Source organism: Melanostigma gelatinosum (assembly GCF_949748355.1).
Source record: "Melanostigma gelatinosum genome assembly, chromosome: 12".
Taxonomy (NCBI): Eukaryota; Metazoa; Chordata; class Actinopteri; order Perciformes; family Zoarcidae; genus Melanostigma; species Melanostigma gelatinosum.
In genome coordinates this window covers 26,584,914-26,607,848 of record NC_136645.1, presented here as the reverse complement: position 1 = coordinate 26,607,848, position 22,935 = coordinate 26,584,914, and the positions used below count along the sequence as shown (strand labels likewise).

At 43.0% G+C, this 22,935-nt stretch overlaps 1 protein-coding gene across 1 annotated transcript; it reads left to right on the top strand.

Annotated features, from left to right (window-relative positions):
• Nucleotides 1–346: 346 nt before the first annotated feature.
• On the top strand, nucleotides 347–22,691 carry kcnk18 (potassium channel, subfamily K, member 18; the record flags this gene model as incomplete). Its single annotated transcript, XM_079280660.1, has 3 exons — nucleotides 347–575; nucleotides 782–925; nucleotides 21,859–22,691. 3 exons carry the CDS (start codon nucleotides 347–349, stop codon nucleotides 22,689–22,691), a joined length of 1,206 nt encoding a protein of 401 aa, XP_079136786.1.
• Nucleotides 22,692–22,935: the final 244 nt, after the last annotated feature.

Below are 22,935 nucleotides of genomic sequence, written 5' to 3'. Positions count from 1 at the left end.
TGCTATATTTGTAATAAGAATGTCTAGGTTATGGATGCAGCTGTATTTCAGTTTAGTGTTAACAAAAAACAAAAAACGTATCACAATAAGCGTGGTCTAATGACGCTGGGGGTGTAAATGTTTGTCAGGCTCAGTCAGAGGATGTAATAATGGACTTGAGTCAATAACGCACTCCCCGGAGGCTTCATCGCAGTGATTGAAATGCATGTATGGATGGTGTGCTGTCCACTGCCTCAGCAGCCTCTGCGCACAGTACTGGAACATAAAGCCAAGCTGCCGGACGCACAGCCGCTCTCCACACGGACTGAAAGGACTGCGGTGCATCTGGAGGAGGAATAAGAAGACGATGTCAGTGGCAGTGAAGAGAGGAATCAGCGCTAAAGCCGAGTCCAGAAAATGCGCAGGGCGTTTCTGGAGGCTCTTTCCTCACCTCCTGCTGTGTCTGTCCCTGGTTGCATACGCAGCGCTGGGTGCGCTCATGTTCGAGCACATTGAGGGAAAGAGCGAGTTATATTCACCGGACGAATACCATGACTTCCTTCGTCAGATTGTCAGTACCGTCCAGAACCTCTCCAGTAAGTGACCACAAATATCTGATAACACTGGGCAACCAAACTTTTAAAACTAACCTATAACATCAATGGACTTTTTGATGATTACTGATTAAATATGTGGCTGTTTCTTATGTTGTCTTCCCATTCTAGAATGATTTTGGACCTAGGCATGCATGAAGCACATAATTTGCTCTAGACTGAACATCTTAATATTTCTCTTGCTTCAGAAAACGCCTCCTCCACACCTCCAGACATAGTGGAGGAAGTGGAGACTAAGATGCGTGAGTTCAAGTCCATATGGTTTCAGAGACCTGACAGATGGGATTTTTTTGGCTCTATGTTCTTCTGCTGCACTGTATTCACAACAGTTGGTAAGTCAACATGATTGTCATAGCTACTGCAAGTTATGTATGCGTATATGATATATTTCTCCTCAAATGACGATTGCCTGTGAAAGTGATATCTCCTGTGGCTCTGAGGCAGAAAGTAACCCTGATGGTGTCCTAGTGAAGTCATCATGGTTAGGTATTTCAACTTGCTCTAATATATTGGCTCAAGCTTTTGGTGTCACCATTAAATGTGGCCACCTTCACAAACACCCTAAAACCGAATGAAGTACACTAAAGAATCATGTTTCTTTATTTAGGCCATGGCCTGCGCTGTATGTTTCTCAGACGTACAGCATTTGGAACCTCGATAATGTTTGTCGCCCTTCAGTTGTCAATAGTTAGTATTCACATATTTCCAACAGCATAAAGTCTGATTGTCTGTGGTGGAATGAAACTAAGTACATTTACTCATTATATGAATATAAAATATAATAATATAAATATTACATATTTTAAAGCTTTAGTTCCACGTTTTTTTACTTATTTGTATTTTGTGTTGATATATAACATATTATTATAGGATCAGCCACCCTATAATGTCTTGCTCCCTCTCTTTCCACTCTCTACCGGCTGGTTTTCTGACAGATTTTATGACCTAACATTTTTTGCCTTCTGCATGCATACGGTGCAGTTAACACACCCTCGTGGTCTGCGTCGCATCAGTGACTTAAAACACCCTCTGACGCTCAGAGAGGCCAGGGAGACTTGCTATTGAATTGGTTGGGCTCAGTAAGGAGCAGAGACCAGTAGACTGCCATGACCCTGTGCTTGAGAATCACTGAGTCTAACCTGACCAACTCGGGAAAGAAGGCTCCAGGATAGTAATATTTTCATGACCTGACCACTATGATATGATAATAATCATTAAAGGTCTGTGTGGGAAGCACACTCCCTCATACACATGAAATGTGATCAGTTGATTTCCTCACACGCAGTTATTTCTCACCATGTATTATTATTTTCCCTCCTGTTGGCTATTGCTTTTCTTTTCATGGAGGCTAATTCTGTTGAATAACGCATCTCTTAGAGCTTTCATACAGAATAGATGGTATAATGAGTAAATTGAAGGCTGTCTCCGTCAAGCGTCTCGCTACCTCAATCTCGAATTAACTGGCTGTATTGGTGTTTTACAAAAAGCTTTAGCATAGTATTTGCATGACCTGATCATCATGATGTGATTATAATATAGTGATAATCATTTAAAGTCGCCTCTGCTCTGTGTGGGAGGCACATCCCTCACACACATCAAAGATGATGAAAACAGCTGATTTCAGGCTGCAGTACAGCTTCAGCTTCGATAATCACTGCTCTACCTGGTGGATAGATAAACAATTGCAATCGATCTCCATATATGGTGGCACAGGGGCATCGCCAGTCGGCCCCTCATTCATGACATCATTGCAGGGATCTTCTTTCAGCCAAAGACCCAGGAAGGTCTCAGCGGTCTGTGCCCTGCAGGGAGGGGAAATTATATGTGGCTGCATGTGTAACCAGTTAACAATTCAATACAATTTCATTACTACTTTGATACAGTAGCTGAGTACAGGTGGTCTTCGCTAGAAGGTCTTAGCTAGCGATGTTAATTTATTTGTCCACTGAAGTCCACTGTCATCTCCACAGTTTTGAGCTTGTTCAGCTCCAGGTTGTTCTGACCACACCAGAGGACCAGCTGTTCAACCTCCCCTCTGCACGCAGAGACTCATCACCGTCCCTGATGAGGCCGATGACTGTTGTGTCGTCTGCGAACTTCAGGAGTTTAACAGTTGGGTCCTCTGAGGTGCAGTCGTTTGTGTAGAGCAGTGGTTCTCAAACTTTTTCTGTCACGCCCCACTTTGGAGGAAGAAAAATGTTTATGCCCCACCGCCCCAACAAAATTGTAACAAAATGGTCCATGTTGAACTTTTATTGAAATAACATTTTGTGACTCCTCCATCTGTGCTTTTTCAAATAATAGAATAAAGAAAATTGCAATCACTTTCAAGTAAACCAGATTTCTCCATCAGACAAAAACAAAAACAATGTGCAATCACTTTGCTAGAACAATGCAAATAAAGTTCTACCTGTGCAAAAAATAACTAATATTTGGCAAACAATACACTACAAATCTTTTTAGAATGGGGTTGCAGACTTGATACGGCCACTCTCAATTCATGCTCAATGTTAAGCTTAGATCTGTATTTTGTTTTGAGAGGCAACAGCAGAAAAGCCAATCTCACAGAGGTAGGATGTGGCGAAGGGAAGCACTCTAAGCTACACATGTGAGTCGCCAAGGATCTTGGACACAAGCGTAACCTGTTAACGGCGTAACGTAAACATTTACATGAAAGTACAGGCATTTCGGCATGTATTTATGAATGACTTCGTTTTATGTCCGTGTACTTTGTACTTTTGTAATATGTGAAGTTCTCAATAAAGTTCTTGAAATAAAAACATTCTGCATTTCCCGCTGCGCCCCACCTGTAATACCACTGCGCCCCACTAGATGGGCGCGCCCCACAGTTTGAGAAAGACTGGTGTAGAGGGAGTAGAGCAGTGGGGCGAGCACACATCCCTGAGGGGCGCCAGTGCTGATAGTCCGGGTGATGGATGTGATTTTTCCCAGCCTCACCTGCTGTGTCCTGTCTGTCAGGAAGTTTGTGATCCACTGACAGGTGGAGGCTGGCACAGTGAGCTGGGAGAGTTTGGGTTGAAGTATTTCCGGGATGATGGTGTTGAACGCTGAGCTGAAGTCCACAAACACAACCCGTGCGTATGTTATACATTATTCACATATTTCTAACGGCATAAAATCTGATAGTCTGTGGGGAAACAGAATGAAACTAAGTACATTAACTCATTATATGAATATAAAATGTAATATTACATACTTTAAAGCTTTAGTTACTTTACTTATATATATGCCATATATATATATTGTATCAATATACTTCAATCAGGAGAGACTTGTTTTATAATTTAACAATGATGTATTATACATGCATCAAAAATGAAAAGCGCAAAGTCTTTGGCGATTGGACTCCATGCTGAAGTACTATCACCGAGGGTATGGATAGGCCTAATCCCCCCGGGAGTCCAGACACTGGTGGTGGTGGTGAAAGGAGTTGTTGCCATCTGATGATGAATCAGGAGCCTGACTGTGATGCTGACTGAAGGTGACTGGGGTGGAGGCGGGTCGCATCTTGCTTAATGCTGAAATGACAACTGACAGCAGCAGAGAGGAGAACACGTTAAAGTTTGACAGCAACGATCTGATTGGCTGAAGGAAACTGTGTGACGAATCTGGTTGGTTACTTAAAAGTGCACACTCCCAATCAGCTGATAGAGTGAATATAAGGAGAGGAGAGACAGGGAATAGGAGTGAGTGTCTTCCTGACTGAACTTGCGTTTGAGCTACATAATATATTATAGGTTAAGCCACCCAGCAGTTTCACCTTCACCAGCTGCAAAATTAAAGAGATGAACACATTAATTGGGTTCAGTTCAATTTTGGTTTTAGTCCCATTTCATTATTTCATTTTCATGGTCTCTCTCACACGGACAACTGTCTGTCTCGCTCTTGTTTTCTTAACAATATAGCCGTATCTAAGACTCTTGTATCGAACTTGTGTTGTTTAATATTTATTCCCGAGCTAAATAATTAATTCAAAACCGTGACAATGCTGTCAGGTAATGAATGCATTTGAAAAAAGAAAAGTACCCCTAAAGCAGGCATAGGCCCGTTGGGCCTTTTAATCCGGCCCATCAGATATTGGTACAAAATTGCCCAAAGTATAATAAAGACTAGGGCTGGGCAGTATACCGGTTTTTATGATATGAATTCTTCACACACCATTATACCGGTGCATAGCCGAAACAACTGCTGTCTGCTTTCAACAGGCAGCTAAATGTATTCTTTGCTGCTGTCAGCGCTAGTTGTCTTATATGTATTGAGAGGGAACTCTATTCATGGTCATAACTTTATAACACAACAATTACCAACCCACCACTAACGCTCTTTAACAGAGAAAAATACCACAGCACACAACAGTCTGTGACACAGAAACTATTTGTAACACTAATAATTGTACATTTATAAAATTTCACCGCCGAACTGCACGCTGGGCGTTGGTGCAAAGAGGGTGATAACAAGCTGTACAGGGAGGGGCTTAGGACCCAGGGGAATGTAGGCGAAGGAAACGGGAAGAGACGGAAGACACGCCACACAAACAGCTGTTCACCGCTCGTCAAGATCCTGCAGACCAGTGATTCTCAACTGGTGGTTCGTCGCGGACCCGTTTTCAGTGGCCTTTGCTTTATGCAGCGGAGTTATTCACGCTCCTTTCCAGCATTTACGGCACTTTGTTCAGCTGTGCAGGAAAAACACCGACCAATGCGTTGTAAATCACGTCACGTGATGCAGTTTAACCAATAAAATAAGGGTATTCTGATACGTTTCCTGACGCCAGTGAGATGTACCCACACCGTGACACAGGGAGGAGAGACAAGGAAAGACTTTACAGAGCAGAGCTCTGATAATGTTCGATGTGACAGTTAAATATTTGTATGATCCCTTCAAAGAATCAAGCTGCTAAAAAGACCACAGTCATTAACCTGTACACTAAAAACTCTGTGTCAAAAATGACTGCTTCATAAGTAAGTGCATGATAAAATATGCATTTATGCAATAAAACAATACGGTGTAAGATCCCAGTTAACTGATGAACACCTCAGATCTGTTCTGAGAATTGCCACAACCAAACTGACACCAAACGTTGACGCACTGGTTAAAAAGGGTGACCAACAACACTGTTCCCACTGAAATTAAATGCAAGTTACTTTTTAGGTAATTTTTACTTGTAATTGTTGGAATGCTGTTAAGCATTCCAACAATTACATTCAATTTATTCAACTTCTATTTCTTTCGTCCCACCTCTTCTTCTCCTTCATATTTTAAGCTACAGAAACCGTTAAACTATTAAAATGTTCAGCTCTTTCACCAGAGGGGTGCTATGACTTTTCATATTTCTAACCTTTAAACTTTTTGAATTATTAAGCTTTTTATTTTCAATGGGATCGCTATGGAGAATATTTTCAAATGGCTTCAGGCACACAGGTGTTCACGATTGAGCCAATTAGTGATGTTGATAAACAGACTCACACGCACATACACTCCTCTCCCTCTATCTCCCTGTGTGCCTCTCTCATACAGTCATTCAGGTCTTAGGGATCTTTAGAGGTCTTTCCCCACACACACACGCCATTTTAAAATAAAAGCCCCACAGAATGAATCCTAACTGAACTGCTTGTGATGAAGCCTGTCATTTAATAACCTCTGTTTATGTGTGTCAAACATTATGATTATGTCTCCTCTCCCCCTCCCTCCCCCACCCAGCCCCACCCTTTCAAAATAAAAGCCCCATGGATTAACTGTATGTAAACATTAAGCTCAAAATTAGGCTTTTTTGTTGAAATCATGAATACTCTTACTAATACTGCGACAACTACTACTGCTGCTAATATTTCTAGTATTACTACTACTACTGCTGCTACTACTTCTACTACAACTTTTGCTGTTGCTACTGTTACTAGTGCTATTACTGCTACCATCAATATTATTATTACAACTGCTGCTATTACTACCACAACTACTATTACTTATACTACAACTGCTACTACTGCTATTCATACTACTACCAGTACTAATACTACTACAACTATTAGTACGACTGCTACTAGTACTACTACTACTGCTACTTTAAATACTGCCATTACTTTTACTCCTACTACGACTACTACTGCTGTTATATTAAATACTACGACCACTACTACAGCTATTACTACTACTACTGATACTAGGCTACTACTTCTTCTAAATACTAATACTTCTAAATACTAATACTTCTACTACTAATGATACTTCACCTACAACTATGAGTTATACTACTACTATTACAAATATCACTACTGCTACTACTACTACTTATTCTAATGCTACTAATACTTCTACTACTAATAACACTTCTACTTCAACAACAACTTCTACGACTATTACTACAAATATCACTACTTCTGAAATTTGTTTAAGCTACAGAAATTGTTCAAATATCAAAATGTTCAGCTCTTTCAGGAGAGGGGTGCTTTGACTTTTCATATTTGTAATCTTTAAACTTTTTGAATTCAGCTTTTTGCAATTTTCTTTTGAATGGGATCTCTATGGAGAAAATCTTCAAATCCTGTTATACTTCAACTTTCAAAGCCTTCTTCCTCATACTTTCAGCTACAGACACCATAGTTAGACATTTCAACTAGAAGGTTTTTCAGCAGTGCAGTTTAAATGCTTTCGGGCTTCAACATTTTTCAGACAGATAGTCTCCCATTTCTTAATTTTCAGCAATTTTTTCACAATTAATTTCAGCTTTCAGCATTCCAATGCATTTTCAGCAGGAAATGCATTTTCTAGTTCAAATTATTTTCCCCATTAGCTTATTATCTCATTGCACAGCTACTGTCTTCCTCAGTTGCTCTGCTTCCAGTGCAGCTTGTTTTAAGTAGAGCTTATATCCAATCAGATTTCACCTCTATGTCTCTAGGTAAGAAGAGAGGCCCGAGGCCCTCTAGGTAGACTTTGCAGTTTAAGTAAATGGGGACGATATTGTTGATTGTCATGGTGTTCAACCAATCAGATTTTTTGTATGACATGTTGGGCGTATTCGTTGACGTGCCAGAGCCTGCTAGGTGGCCTACAAGTACGTCAGCATTAACGTGCAGCTCAGCATTAACGTGCGGTGTGATTGGTCATTGGGCTAGCGCCACTGTTGTGAAGCTGAAGCTAGCTAGCAGAAGTTAGTAGTAGTAAGAGTTCAAGTTCAAAGATATGTAAGGAGTTATGATATCGACATGACATTTTTAGCATTTTGCTTGGTGTAGCTTTATTTTTTTAACACTCAATGGCTGAAAGAGGAGGAGAAACGGATTTGTGAGTTACTGGCAACGCCTTTCTGGAAACGGACATGGTAAGAATGGGTCGGCCAACCCCACAGCTTGCAGCCCTGACCCAGCCAGGAAAAGGATTTGTACGAACGGTATTCCTGGATAACAGCGTCGGAGAAGCGTCGCACATTTTATGGCTGGCAATGTGTTTTATTTGCTGAGCGTCTTGGTTTTTGGAGCTACGCTAGATTTGCTACCCAAGGCAGCAACAAGACACCATTACAGCACACTTACAAGCTACGGTGCTTTTGAAAACCTTTGCTGAGACCCGAGTGGATCTACAACTCAACGAACACATTCGCAGGAGGATCTCTGGCTGTAACTGAAACTCACGGATGTTCTGTACAACCGCGTCATTAAACTCTTTGTAATCAAAGAAAGGAGGATGGACTTTGTCTTGAAGTGAACAGCAGATTTGGTGCTTTGGCCAGTGAAGTCCTTTTGTGTTTTTACATCTGCAGTAGCGTTACTACTGTGTTCATTTGTCTATGGTGTCATTTTTATGATATGGTTAATATTGTTCCCTCTGATGTGAGTAATATTTGAATGGCTCGTGCTCTTCAGTGTGGGGTGGAATACGTGCTCTTGCGTTGCAGTGTTGCTGGATTGATTTGTCATGCTTTGTTGTCATATAAATATATGTGATTGGCTCTTGTGAGTTTGTTCTTGTCATTGTGTTAATTACATTGATTTTGACTTTATGCAATGTCCGATAATGACGAAGCATCCCGTCATGCGCATGTTCATCTGTTTTATTTTACAAAGTAGGACTTATGGTTTGGAGAAATGGGGATTGTTTGACGATTGCTTTAGCCCTGTTTGAATCAGTAGGAACAGCTAAACGCTGCAGGGAGAGTTTGTAGCGTGTGTGCTGCTGTTGGTTTCCTGCTAAGCTAGTTTAGCATAGGCTCCCAGAACACACGCGCCTCAGCAGAGTACAATGTTTTTCTTCCGTAGTGGGCGTGTCAGGCAGCACGTTGTCTGTTATGTTGGGTCGGTTGCCAGGTTGAGCGCAGTGGCTCCACCGAAAACATTATATTTCCCACAATTTAAGCTTCTGCATTTTCCAAATGCACTAGTATTATTCAAACGCCACCGGAAGAAAACAAGCAACAGCAGCCTTGATTATCGATCAACGCCCAGTGATTGGCCCAATCCCAATCTCCACACTCACAGACTCACGCACTTTGATGCTGATGCATTCCCACAAAGTTTGTGAGGGTTTAGGGCTGTGCCACTTGTCAAATCATCGAGTGTTTGAGTCTCTCGCAGACATTTTGAGCCCTTAATGAATCCTTACCTTAAGTCTGCATTTCTGCAGACTTTGTCTGAGGGAATTACCCACAATTCATAGCAATGTGACATCAAACACAGGTTTACCAGTGAAAGTGAAACAATAACAAAAAACAGCTGAAGCACCGCACGTGTCTTCAGGGAGGCTACGCTAAACTAGCTTAGCGGGGAAACAACAGCAGCTACTGATTCAAACAGGGCTAACGCAATCGCCACACAACCCCCATTTCTCCAGACCATCATTCTTGCTTTGTAAAAGAAAACAACAGCCCAAACAGAGAATCAAATGTCCGACCCTAACCCCGCGATGACGGGATGCTTCGTCATTAACGGACAAGTCAGAATCAATGTAATTAACACAATGACAAGACAAACTCACAAGAACCAGTCACATACCGTATATTTATATGACAACAAAGCAACAAATCAACCCAGCAACACTGCAGCGCTAGAGCACGAGCCATTCATATTATTCATGAAACGGCATGATAGACAAATGAACACAGTAGTAATGCTACTGCAGATGTAAAAAAAAACTAAAGCAGTTCACTTACTGCTGCCTTCACTTAAAGACAAAGTCCATCCTCCTTTCTTTGTTAACAAAGTCAGTAACACCCAAAAAAAACAAAAACAAAGCTAGGTAAAAAAGAAGAAGAATCTACACCAAGCAAAACGCTAAAAATGTCATAACTTCTCTTACATATGTTTCAACCTGAACTCTTACTAAACACTAAGATCTGCTAGCTAGCTTTCCGTCACGCTGGTCCACTGACCAATCACGGATCACGTTAATGCGGACGTACTTAGCAGGCTACCTGGGTAGCAGTGGCACGTCAAAGAATACGCCCAACATGTCAAACTAAAGATCTGATTGGTTGAATATGACAATCAACGATATCGTCCCCATTTACTTAAACTGCAAAGGCTCTCTACTGGGCATCGGGCCTCTCTCCTTACATAGAGACATAGGGGCTGAATCTGATTGGATAAAATCTCTCTTTAAAACAAGCTGCACTGGAAGCAGCGTTGCAGGCTGGAAGCAGAGCAACTGAGGAAGACAGGAGCTGTGCAATGAAAAAATAAGATAATGGGAAAAAAAATTATAACACAGTCGTGTATTTGTGAAAAATTATTAAATTATAAAATAGCGATAACTTTATGATTCTGTTTAGGCCAGCAGAGAAGGCTTAGCTGGCCCTGACGGCCCACCACTGAGTAAAAGAAAGCTAAGATAAAAATGTGAAAATGTTCTTTCATTCGGCCCATTGTTGGTTGCTGGATTGCTCGTCCTCTCCGGCTCAACGAGCAATGGAGAGAGATAGAGAGAGCTCAGATGTGGCCGAGCGTGGTGTATCGTGAATGACTAGATGGGCCGACGTTAGTGAGAAACAAAGCTGGGAATCAGAAGAACAAAACGTTATTTTCGGATTATTTCACGACAGTTACATTATAAAGCACAAAGAAACACATCCGCATGTCTGTGTCTAAAGAGTTCACAACTGTTTCAATTCCCAATAGCAAGCCCAGATGGGGCTTTGATGTTTGATGGATTGTCGGGAAATTGTGTACAGATATTCATGTCCCCCTCAAGATGAACGTAATGCAAACATCAGCATGATAGTATTTAGCTCAAGATCCCACTATGTTTAAGTGCAGTCTCACAGACAGGCTGTTGTATTAGCTTGGAATCACCATGAGCTAACAATGTATCTTAAGAATTTTAAGAAAAAAGTTTCCTTTTGCTAATATTAGTTTCAGTTATCAGTGATCCATTTGTAAATTATCTTCCTTATGTTTAATATAATTTGTCAACTAAATTATTATCTTTCTGGAGCTATCTTTTTTCATGAGAACTTTGATGCGTAAGAACCTTGTGAAGATACATTAGTTTGTCTGTTACTTTCAGATACATGATAAGTGGTGAAGGGAAGCCAACTAATGGCCTAGCGGCTTAGCCCACAACTCGCTGGAGAGAGGGCACTCTCAGAGGAGAATGCTTTTTGCATCACCACAAAAAGCTTATTAGAGGTTGTTCGAGGTTAGAGGGGAATTGTCTTCTGTGTTGTCCTGTTATTTGGGAACATTATCCTTCTCTTCATTGTCTGCATATTTAGGGTTTAAGACAAGGCTCCAATAGTTCCATTGCTGTCTTACATTGTGTCATTGTATGAATGTTCATTTTTTTGAAAAAGTAGCATTTCTTGATTGATTGCAAGGTGTGTATTTTAAGACCTAACTGGCATGCATCATGAGGCCATGCAGGGTTATCAGGCTGAGACATAATACATCTTCTGAGACCTCTAACAGGCAACAACATTCTCTAACCCTGGACTAACATACCTTTAACCTGTCATCCTACTCTCACCCAAGCAAAGAGCAGATACTCTGCAGCTTCAACCTGCCTTATATCTACATTATATCTGCTTACACTAAACTTCTGTCTTTGATGGCAGTTTCATTTGCATGCCATGGCCCACTCAACTGTCACTGTGTGACTGTGGCCTATACCTGGTTCAAGTAAACTTACCAATGGAAACTCTGCTGTTAATATGTTCCCTAACCTGTCTCACCAAAGAAAAGAACATGGTTTTAATATGAATTTGTGTGTGAGTGTAAAGCGTACAGGCAGGGTGGAGTTCGGTCCATTGCCCTGTTGAATACTTTGGAAGAAATGTGGCTGTGGGCTTTAGAGAACCTGTCACTCTGGGCCGTCCTCTCCAGGCTTAGATGGGGCCCTCTGGTGAGGGGGGCCCATTGCAGTTACGCCCTCAACCATGTTTGCAAGAATTATATACTTAACAGACAAAACATTATTTGTGCTTGTAGATCGATAATAGATTGATAAAATACTATTTCAATCAGGAGAGACTTGTTTCATAAGTTTAACAATGATTTATTATACAAGCGTCAAATATGCAAAAGTGCAAAGTCTTTGGCGATTGGACTCCATCCTGAAGTACTATCACCGAGGGTAGGGATACTGAGGTCCAACAGGCCTAATCCCCCCTGGAGTCCAGACACTGGTGGTGGTGATGAAAGGAGTTGCTGCACTGATGATGCATCAGGAGCCTGACTGTGATGCTGACTGGAGGTGACTGGGGTGGAGGAGGGTTGCATCTGCTTAGCTGAAATGACACTTGACAGCAGCAGAGAGGAGAACGCTATTTAAAGATTGACAGCAACGATATGATTGGCTTGAGGACCCGGTGTGCCGAATCTGGTTGGTTACTTCACAGTGCACGCCCCCAATCAGCTGATAGAGTACTTACAAGGAGAGGAAAGACAGCGATTACTAGTGAGTGTCTTCCTGATTGAACTTGCGCTTGAGCTACATTTCAATCAGGAGAGACTTGTTTCATAAGTTTAACAATGATTTATTATACAAGCGTCAAATATGCAAAAGTGCAAAGTCTTTGGCGATTGGACTCCATCCTGAAGTACTATCACCGAGGGTAGGGATACTGAGGTCCAACAGGCCTAATCCCCAAAAAGACATTTATTTATATGAATAAATAAATAAAATAAATACAGACATTCATACCTTACTGCTGTGGTGAATTTCCTAAGAAAATAGACAATTAGTCATGAGAGAACTCTAAGGGTAGAATGTGAACAAGTAGAGGTTAGACCAGAGGTAAGATGACCGGTTGAGTCAAAGCAAAGGATAGAGGAATGTCACGACGGACTGCAGACTAGGATACGGGGGTCTGGAAGACCGCAGACACAGGATAGGGCGGGTCTAGATAGCCCCTAGGGGAGTATGGTAGGATTTCAACAGATCCTGAAACATATGGCGGGGTCGGCCCTGCAGAGGGTCCGAGCGCAGGACTGGATAGGTGAGGGTCAAGCTAGACCGCAGACAAGGATAGGTGGGGTCATATTGAGACCGCAGCGTAGGATAGTAATGGGTCACGTTTAGACCGAAGAGCTGAATAGGGGGGTTCAAGAGAGAACGTAGAACAGCACGGTTGGGGGTTTTACGGCCCCCACAGGTTTGGGGTCTGACTGCCTCAGGACAACCAGACCGGGTGAGCTCACCCGGGAAACTAGAACGTATGTCATACTTTGACAGGTCTCGCATCATTCGGACCGCGAAACAGAAATTTTGTCATATCTGACTGCGAAATTAGAAATTTGTCAACTCTGGACGGGTCTCTTATCATACGGACCAGGAAATTAGAAACGGGGCACCTCAGACCCACCTTTTCTTTTAGGAAAGTAAAACAGTCCCGTCGGACCAGGAAACAGACACGTTAAGCCAGGTCACGGTCACCTAGGAAACACAGATACATTAAACCAGGTCACGTTCACCTAGGAAAACAGTCACGATAAGCCAGGTCACGTGAGACCAGGAGATTGGGAAACAGTGTTAGACCAATCAGATGGAGAAAACGGCCGAGTCACACCAGAGGAATAGAGCAAGATAAATGCAGAGCACAGTAATATACAGTGCTGATAGGATATCCATTTGCACAATATAATGTGAACCATACCTTAGTGTTACTATACGGAACATTTCAAGAAGGGTATAATGCTATCCCCTGCTATGAACCAATACCAAGAATGTGACCTACCAACGATACACCAATCGATGTAAACATGTCACCACCACCAGTTATATGCATTCCTTACCGGATTTTAAGGCGTCAATGATCTTTGATTATCGAGGACGGTGTTGAGATCGGGCCGAATGTAAGATGTGAAGGTAGAGGATGACCAACGTCCCAATTGTTGTAGGGTAGTAGCAGAGATGCCTTAGTTAGCTGCCGAAGTAGCAGCCCCTATTCTAAAAGAGTGCCCCGAGTATAGCTGGAGTAAGAATAGTAGAGTCTATCCAAGCCCTCCGCATTTGGAGTGTTTAGGCCATGAGTTACCAGCCAAGTCACGTACCCATTAGACGAGAATAGTGGGAGTCCAACAGACTGTAGTGCAATGGCCTTATACCATGATGTGCGAAGATCCACTTCAACAACAGCATGCGAGAGGTAGCTCTAGAGATAATACATTTTGCATGAATGAGATAATGCTATTAGACAAATTGCATGACGAGCCACAATGCCAGAAACAATGTCAACATGACGCATGAATTATGCATGACTTACCGTACACATTGTTAAGGCTTTAAAGCGCTTGAGTTACCCTTTGAGTCTAGCATACCACTGGCCTTAACAGAATCCCCCAAAACCCACGGATGGGCTGCATCCATGGCGACGTTTTAGTGAATCAGCGAAACTCAGCAGCTTGTTACACCATACAAGTGATCGCGCAGCGACCTGATACGCAGGTCAGCGCAGCACCCAACATCAAGGTAGATTGTGCATCTTAGGCCAAAGAAGATGCCATGTCCAACGAGCAGGAGAGGAAAAGCGCGTCCCTAGGAGATGAGCCTGAATGGAGCTGATCTACTTTATGTATAACTGTCCATGTATGGTTTTGCCACTTAACCGTCCCCGTCAGGAGTCACAATAGCGCCGTTGTGGCAGATTACTGGCTGCAGAGCCCCTGGTCCTGGAGCTCTGAGGAGTAACAGCCCTACTCCATTGCCCTTCTGTGCACCTGAACTCCTCTCTGCCAGTGCTGCCCGTTTAAAGATGTGGTCTTTTACTTCCGCTGACCATGCCCCACACTTCAACAGGCATGCATTCTCGTTACCTTACTGATGTTACTGACTGTCACACCTCACCATTGGTAGCCGCTTTTTAGTATGGTATCATAACTACCTTTAAATCCCATCCTGCCTCGTGTCCTTCCGTATTTGTCATAGCTTGGGAGCCGGGTTACGACATTACACATGGCCGCCTCCCAAACACAGAATGTGGACATTTATAAATCAGCCTTAACCACTATGGACAGACTCCTAAAAGTTCATTCCTCCCATGCAGTTTAACCCAGTGTGTTTCATATGTCCCGAGACCATTATGATTATTCCAAGCAGCCAGGTGAAGCGCCACTAAGCAAAACATTTTGAGCAAACTCACCCGCTCAATCCAAAATAATAGAGGCACCGATATGAGCCCAATAATCAGAATCCTATCACATGATTTCACTGCCCAACTATGATGTCACAAGAGGAATAGAGCTGACCCAAATGTTTAATAACAACAAATAATGTTGCTGCACACAATCTTCTTCAACGTACGATGTAATACTTACATTTACATCGCTTCACCCTGACTGTACTGAATTTAAAGCTGCATGACGATACAGTTGCCTTAATTTACTCAAATTAGGTACTTTATATTTTTAAGATGAAAGTTCTTAAAAGCTTATGTTATGTAATTTAATCTATGAATGCATCCCTTACTTACACGACATATCCCTTCAACTTCTTGATTTAATAATCAGCTGTTGACTACGAACCAACCAACATTGATACAACTGTTAGGCTGCTTCAATTTAGATGGGACTAAATCATCCCGCACGTTAGACCGACCGTGATGTTCCGGCCCTTTGCATGAGGAACCTCTCTCAAACTGGGCTTGTTGAAGTTCATTTGAACACCCTGCTCTATGCGTTGTCATTCTCTGAAACACCAGAGGCGTACCACCAACATGGCTGTGAAGAATAACAGAGGCGTGTTACTCATAGAACGTTGGCATAGCTGACACAAGCCATGGCCTACCTCCCCAATGCCGAGGAGGGATTGTAGTCATCTGTAACCTCATATTCATAAACTACTGATCGCCTTAGCCAAGCCCTGTAAGGGAAAAAATAAAGTATTAAATGTATCATACAAAACACAGGTTAACTATCCTGTAAACTACTGTATGTGGCTGCCAAAGCTTTACTCAAAATGAAAACCCTGCTGTTCTGAAGCCTCTCAAAATAATTGGCCCATCTCCTATACTCCCCAGCCATTCCAATAGTGTTCTATCAGTGCACTATTTGTGATATACAATTGATCATGAGAACCGTCCGTGCCAGATTGAATTCGGAGGTGCATGACCGAACCGTGATCACTTGCGGGCTGCTGCTTAGTTATGTTTATTTCGGCTCATAATGATTTGTAGTCTCATGAATGCGCTCCACGTCCACTACTGGGACAGGTGCTTTCAACTAATTAAATGAGAGCGATGCTCCGGAGCTCCAGACGTGTGTCAGCCCCATGACTTCCTCATTCGCCGGAAAATGACCCGGAGCGGAAACAAAGTCTCCGCTTCAACAGCGAGGAGCCCTCACTAAGACCAGGAGGGTGGATCACATCACTCCAGTTCTGAGGTCTTTGCACTGGCTTCCTGTCCAACAAAGAATTGACTTTAAAATCCTGCTGTTGGTTTACAAAGCACTGAATGGTTTAGGGCCAAAATACATCTCTGATCTGCTGCTACCTTATGAACCATCCCGACCCCTCAGGTCGTCTGGGACCGGTCTACTTTCTGTTCCCAGAGTCAGAACTAAACATGGAGAAGCAGCGTTCAGTTTTTCTGCTCCACATATCTGGAACAAAGTCCCAGAAAGCTGCAGGTCTGCTGAGACCCTCAGCTCATTTAAATCAAGATTGAAGACCTTTCTGTTTGCTGCTGCCTTTAATTGAACCACATTCAATTCATATATTCATCAATTTCCTGCATTTCTGCATTTTACTTCTGCATTTTATTTCTTATACCGTTTTTTTATTTTTATTATTGTTTTTGAAATCTCCTTTTCTTTTGCCTTGCGTTTTGATGCTTTTAATAGTTTTTTGTGAAGCACTGTGAATTACCTTGTTGTTGAAATGTGCTATACAAATAACTTGCCTTGCGTTGCCTTGAACTGTCCCGTGGAGCTGATTTACCATGGCGGCTGGTGGCACCGCTGTTAACAGTATAACAGAAGCTGCATCGTTTACCAGAGATTGAAGACCAGTATCGATGGAGCGGATGGAGCGGATGGAGCTACCCGGTGGAAATGACGGCTTTGTCTGCAATGGAGGCCAGGAGTGCTGGTGGAGAGAGTACGGGACGTCGCCTGCGGAGCTCGGATGAGCCCAGCGATGGATCGACTGATCGCGAGTAACTGTTAGACTTACTAGGACACCACCGCGAACTACTAGCCGAGCCAAGAGGCTTCTTGCTCGTCTGAGGGGAGCCGCTGCGCCGCGATGGGCGAGTGCTCCTGCGCCGCGCTGGGCGAGTGCTCCTGCGCCGCGCTGGGCGAGTGCTCCTGCGCCGCGCTGGGCGAGTGCTCCTGCGCCGGCCACCTGGTGAGCTGAATGCCGGCTCCGGCTAAACACGATGTTGAGACCCGACTCTTCCTGACACAATCAAAGTCGGAATCCGTCATTGTCTCAGTTACGCACAACTAGTTGTTTAAAATGTAAGGGAAATAGTATCGCTTTGCATCTGCTTAGCTGAAATGACACCTGACAGCAGCAGAGAGGAGAACGCTATTTAAAGATTGACAGCAACGATATGATTGGCTTGAGGACCCGGTGTGCCGAATCTGGTTGGTTACTTCACAGTGCACGCCCCCAATCAGCTGATAGAGTACTTACAAGGAGAGGAAAGACAGCGATTACTAGTGAGTGTCTTCCTGATTGAACTTGCGCTTGAGCTACATTTAGATTGTACTGAATATTTGAACTTGAACCAGCCTGCAACCTCCGGGTCTAAAAGGTGAAGCCAATGCGAAACACACACATACATTCTTTCATATGGCCAGCAGGGGGCGGTGACTCTTGTTTCAAAAATAATTCAGATTGTATAGAAGTCTATGAGAAAATGAATATACTTCTCACTTGATTTATTACCTCAGTAAACATTGCAAACAGAGTTTATGGTCTTAATTTCCAGTTTCAAGTCTTCTTCAACATGATTAGTCAATTATGGTCCATTTAGATTAAATAGACAATAAAGCAAGGTATGCTTTAGGCCAGTGGTCGCCAACCCGTCGATCGCGATCGACCGGTCGATCTCGGAGACTTTCCCTGTCACTCTCCAAAATAAAATAAAAATAAATTCAGAAACACATTGGGCCTCATTCTCGAACATGTCCTGAAATGTTTTCTTACAGACTTCGGAAGACCAACATCAGAAAAGATCTCCGCCTGAAAATGGGTTCTTAGACAGCCGAAGTGCACTTCCTCATTCCCCCGAATGAGGATTTTTAAAATCGCGTGCACCTGGATTTGCATGCAGAAACGCCCCGCCAGCTCCTTATAAGGGCATGCAACTGAAGATATGTGTGCACAATCGACAGGCAACGCGAAAGCAACTTCAGACTGATTAAAATCATGTCAAAGCGGAAAGTCCTGTCCGGATCTAGTCCTATAGGGTTTTTCTCTGTACATTGTAATCGTAGTTTGACTTGATTATAGTGAATGCATTGGGTGCCTTCCATTTCAGCCCATCATACAATATTTATCATTCGATAATTAAGATGTACTTGAAATGTGTTCTTTTATTTTTGTTATTCACGTTTTTTCTCCATTGAATGGTATATTTGACACTGAACTAGTTCATCTTTATCTCAGTGATAGTGTCCAAATTAGCATAACATATCACTGGTATGTAAAAACTACACGGACAACAAAATAGATGTAAATGTTGATCAACATCTTATTCCCTTCTGCTCATAATAAAACAAGTAAACAAGTCAAAAGTTGACACTGTCAGGTCCATTCTCCAGCCATTGTGTGCAGTCCCTTTAAGAATTAGGATTTGGGAGTGACGCGGATATGAAAGCTAGTTTATCCCTCTTTCCTTTACAAGCAGGAAAATTATTTTTCTCTCTTTATTTGACAAAAGTTTATATTTGTGTTGTCAAATTTCACTGTGACCCTGAAATTCTGTCTCTTGTGTTATCATATACAAGCAAAACTATGGAGCAAAATCACACTCTTTCTGATTGAACCAATCTATGAACTGTCTGAAACAATGGATATCCGCGGCCCCAAATGGGCCGCACTCCCCTTGGGGCTACGTCCCCCTTTCTTTGAATCCTAGAAACGCCCCTGGTCTGGACAATCTTTTTCTCTCAACGCCTCAATAGGTAGATCTTCCCTGTCACCAAGGCAGAGGTCGGGATCTTGGGCTTAAAAAGGTTGGTGACCACTGCTTTAGGCCATGGTTACCTTGTGATTGACAGCTCGCCACAATGGCTTTGTCTGGTCTGAAAGTTGTCTGTGTTTTCGTCTTGGAACTTTAACCCTTTCACAGTGTGTTTTTAGTTCATACAAAGTTAATTGTAACATTTTTGGTAGCCTAAAAATGTCTTGTTCAGAGTTTATTTGTACTTCATCCACTCGAGTCCAACGGACAAAATGTCAAACTTGAGGCTTCAAAACCAAAGTCCACAAACTAATGGGTGACGTCACTGGGACATTGTCCACTTCTTAATATACAGCTGTTGGGGTCTGACCATATGGCTTCAACATGTGCTGTGGACAAAGAGAATCAGGCCTTCACTTTTTCAAGCAAAGGTTTCATCCTGATTTGTAGTTTGATGAGAGCAAAGGAATTTCACACTACGGTGTGAATTTCCCCCCCCCCCCAAAAAAAACTATGGTTCCTGAAGTCACCTGAATGCACCGCTGCAATCTCATTGGCCGAGAGCCAAGAGACCCCAGGACCCCTGTGGTTCAACCACTGTTCTACAAAACCGCCTGCAGTACACCTCATTGCTTTTTCCCTTCGACCTCGGTTGAGACAGGGAGCACCCAACGCTCTCTTCGCTCGGACCCCCCGTCTAGGCCACAGAAGATCCAGCTTTCCCCGCCAGCGCGACGCTGGCCACGAGGAAGCAACGGCCCTTCTCCCCTCCTCAAACCCTGACAGGTCACAAGCCATTTCGCTGGTCGAAACGACAGTGTTCCATGCTGAGTAAAGGTCCACTCAGCCCGCGATAACGAATCCGCTTCAGCGATCCGTTCTCCGCTTTTTGCTTTTCTTTTGGTGCACACATTCCGGCGAAGGAAAGACGACCAAGCCTCATCCTTCACCGACGATTCCCGGTAAGACGCACGGACCACGCCGTCAGCCGAAGTTAGATCACCCTCCCTGCAGTGAGGATTGATCACGTCTGCGTTTGCTCCAGAGCCACGGCAACGGACCGAAGCCGCACCAGCAAAAGCCGTGCGACACACAGCGCCCGCTACCAGCCGCGCTGCAAGCAGCCTGCCCCCCCCCCCTTTTCCGACGAGGAAAAAGGACCAACTCTTCCACGAACACTCTTCCCTTGCTCCGAAGCATCTCAAAGTAAGAGTTCATGGCGTCTGGGCATAGCATAGCTTAAATTAACTTGAGTTTAATTCAGGCCATTCATTTATATGTTGATATTCCCGTGTTTTTGTGTGTTTAAGTTACTGTCGCGTGATATTGAGATATTGCGCAACTCCTTACGGAGCAGAGAAGCTCCGTTGCATTGTGTATTAATTGTTTGACTGTTGCTTTTGGGATTATTTGATTTCATTTTTGTTCTTGCTCTATTTCCTTGAATCGATTCTGTGAGTGAAGTGTGGAAACGCGACTATCGGGCATAAGTGTCGTCAGTTCGCGAAGCGACAACGGCAACTTGTGTGAGATACGATCGGCGATCCTCAGTTTCACTACAACGCGACATCGCACACAGAAACTCTGATTCCCCTCTCTCCCCTTTTATTCCTCTTCTCACGTAACACACACAGCTCATATCTCTGCCCCTGGGGAAACCCCGTTCAAACGATCGCCTCACAACACGTGTGTGCATCGGCACACGTGATTACATACAGCAGTCCCACCGCCATTTTGCCCGAGTCACTCGACTCCGCCATCTGGTGGTAGTTTAGTTGTAGTATCTTAAGGCCCCTCCCCTTTTGACCCGCGTCACTCGACGCCGCCATCTTTGTAGTCTTTAGCAATAGCCGTAAGACTCCCTTTCCTTTTCACCCACAGACCCACACACACACATACACACACAAACACAGACATACACCCTCATCCATTTTATTCATTCTTTAGTTTAGGCATATAAAATGTATGATAACGTTTGTTGGTTGCAATATTAATTGATTTGATCATTTATTATTTTGATTTAATAAACTCTGTTATACTTTAAGGAGCAGTCGTCTGTGATTACTTGTGCATATGTATTTGATGAACCTGTATGTAGTAGCCTGTGCTCGAACTTAAAAACCTTCACTGTCACTGAATGTATAGTCATACGCAGACTATTGACATTATGAGTGACTACTAATTATGAGACTTAGTTTTATCGTTTGGTTATTGGTCCCTGTTCGCAGGGTGGTGCCCCGTTGTTATTAATAATCATTAATAATTGTTACATACATTAATAATTCTATTGATGTCAAGAATTCAGTTTCTTAAATGCTGATAACCCAAACACGCTCCTTTAGATCCCAACACAGCCTTTAACATCCAAAGTTGTATGTGTATGCGTAAACTCTTGATCTACAGACCACACATGATGAAAAAAAGACTATTTCAACAAAATGGTGATGAATATTTTCTAGAATTTTAAATGGAATTACAACATATTAAATATATTAAGACCATGGTTTTATATTTCTCGGTCCATTAATCTAAACCTTAAATATGATTTTCGGTTTTAGAAGTACACATTTAGTGTACATTATGTCCATGATTGTCGTTTTACCACTACTTGAGCTAATCCACAGATCCTACCATTGCACCTGTTTCAAAGTACTAAAGTGCCCATTTTCTCTATTGTTGTTGCAGGGTATGGGGAGATCTATCCCGTTACCTTGACTGGTAAGGTGGTGTGTGTCTTGTATGCCATGGTGGGCATCCCTCTCATGCTTTTGGTCATCCTCGATGTAGGAGACTTCCTTGCTATGCTGATGTCCAGGGCCTACATGCGCATTCACACCCTCTGCAAAATCCTCCGCTCCCACACCTGGTCACCGTGGAAGGCTCAGAGGACGGCAAGGGACTCAAGCAACCAGGCCCTGGAGGATGGTACCTTTTTTTACAGCCATGACGTTGTGATCCATGTGCCCCTCGATATCCGGCAGGTACTTCACAGCCAAGCAGATGTACGGCAAAAGTCCATCCAACTCCAAAACAACAAAGCGATCTTTGAGAAGATTCTCGCCAGGGAGAATTTACTTAGAAAGAGCCCACTGCTCAGGACCCTCTCCTGCCCAGAGCTAGACCGGCTGCCACTACCACCCAAAGGATTTGCCATTTGGGACTTCACAGGGTTAGGGGATGGAATGGAAATGCTGGATGTACCCTTTGTACTGATTCTTTTCATCATGATTGCCTACATTTCTTTTGGCGGTTTCATTTTGCCATTGTGGGAAAATGAATTCAAGGGCTTTGACCCCTACTACTTCTGCTTTATTACACTCACTACTATCGGTTTTGGCGACATTGTGCCAAATCACCCTAAGTACTTCATGCTTACCTCACTCTTCATTATTGTCGGCATGGCCATCATGACCATGTCTTTCAAGCTAGGGCAAACACGGATTGTAAGCTGCTACCGCCAATGCATAAAATTCATCAGCAGGGGAAATACGGAGACTTTCAAAAAATTAAAAGAATGACTAAGTAACCAAGAGATACTCTGTCTCATGTCTAGGAGTTGTACCAGCTGGTTTTGACACATTATCAAAGCAGGGATCTGTGGGAACTTTTCCAGTGTTATTTGTGCTTACTGTTATAAGCAAAATAAAAAGTGTGCATGTGCGAAACGCTTTTGCCCAGTGAAGGAGAGTGATATTCAAAATGAGTAAAGGTGCGTTCACACCGGACGCGTCGATTTCTTGACTTCCTGCCACTGTTGAATCA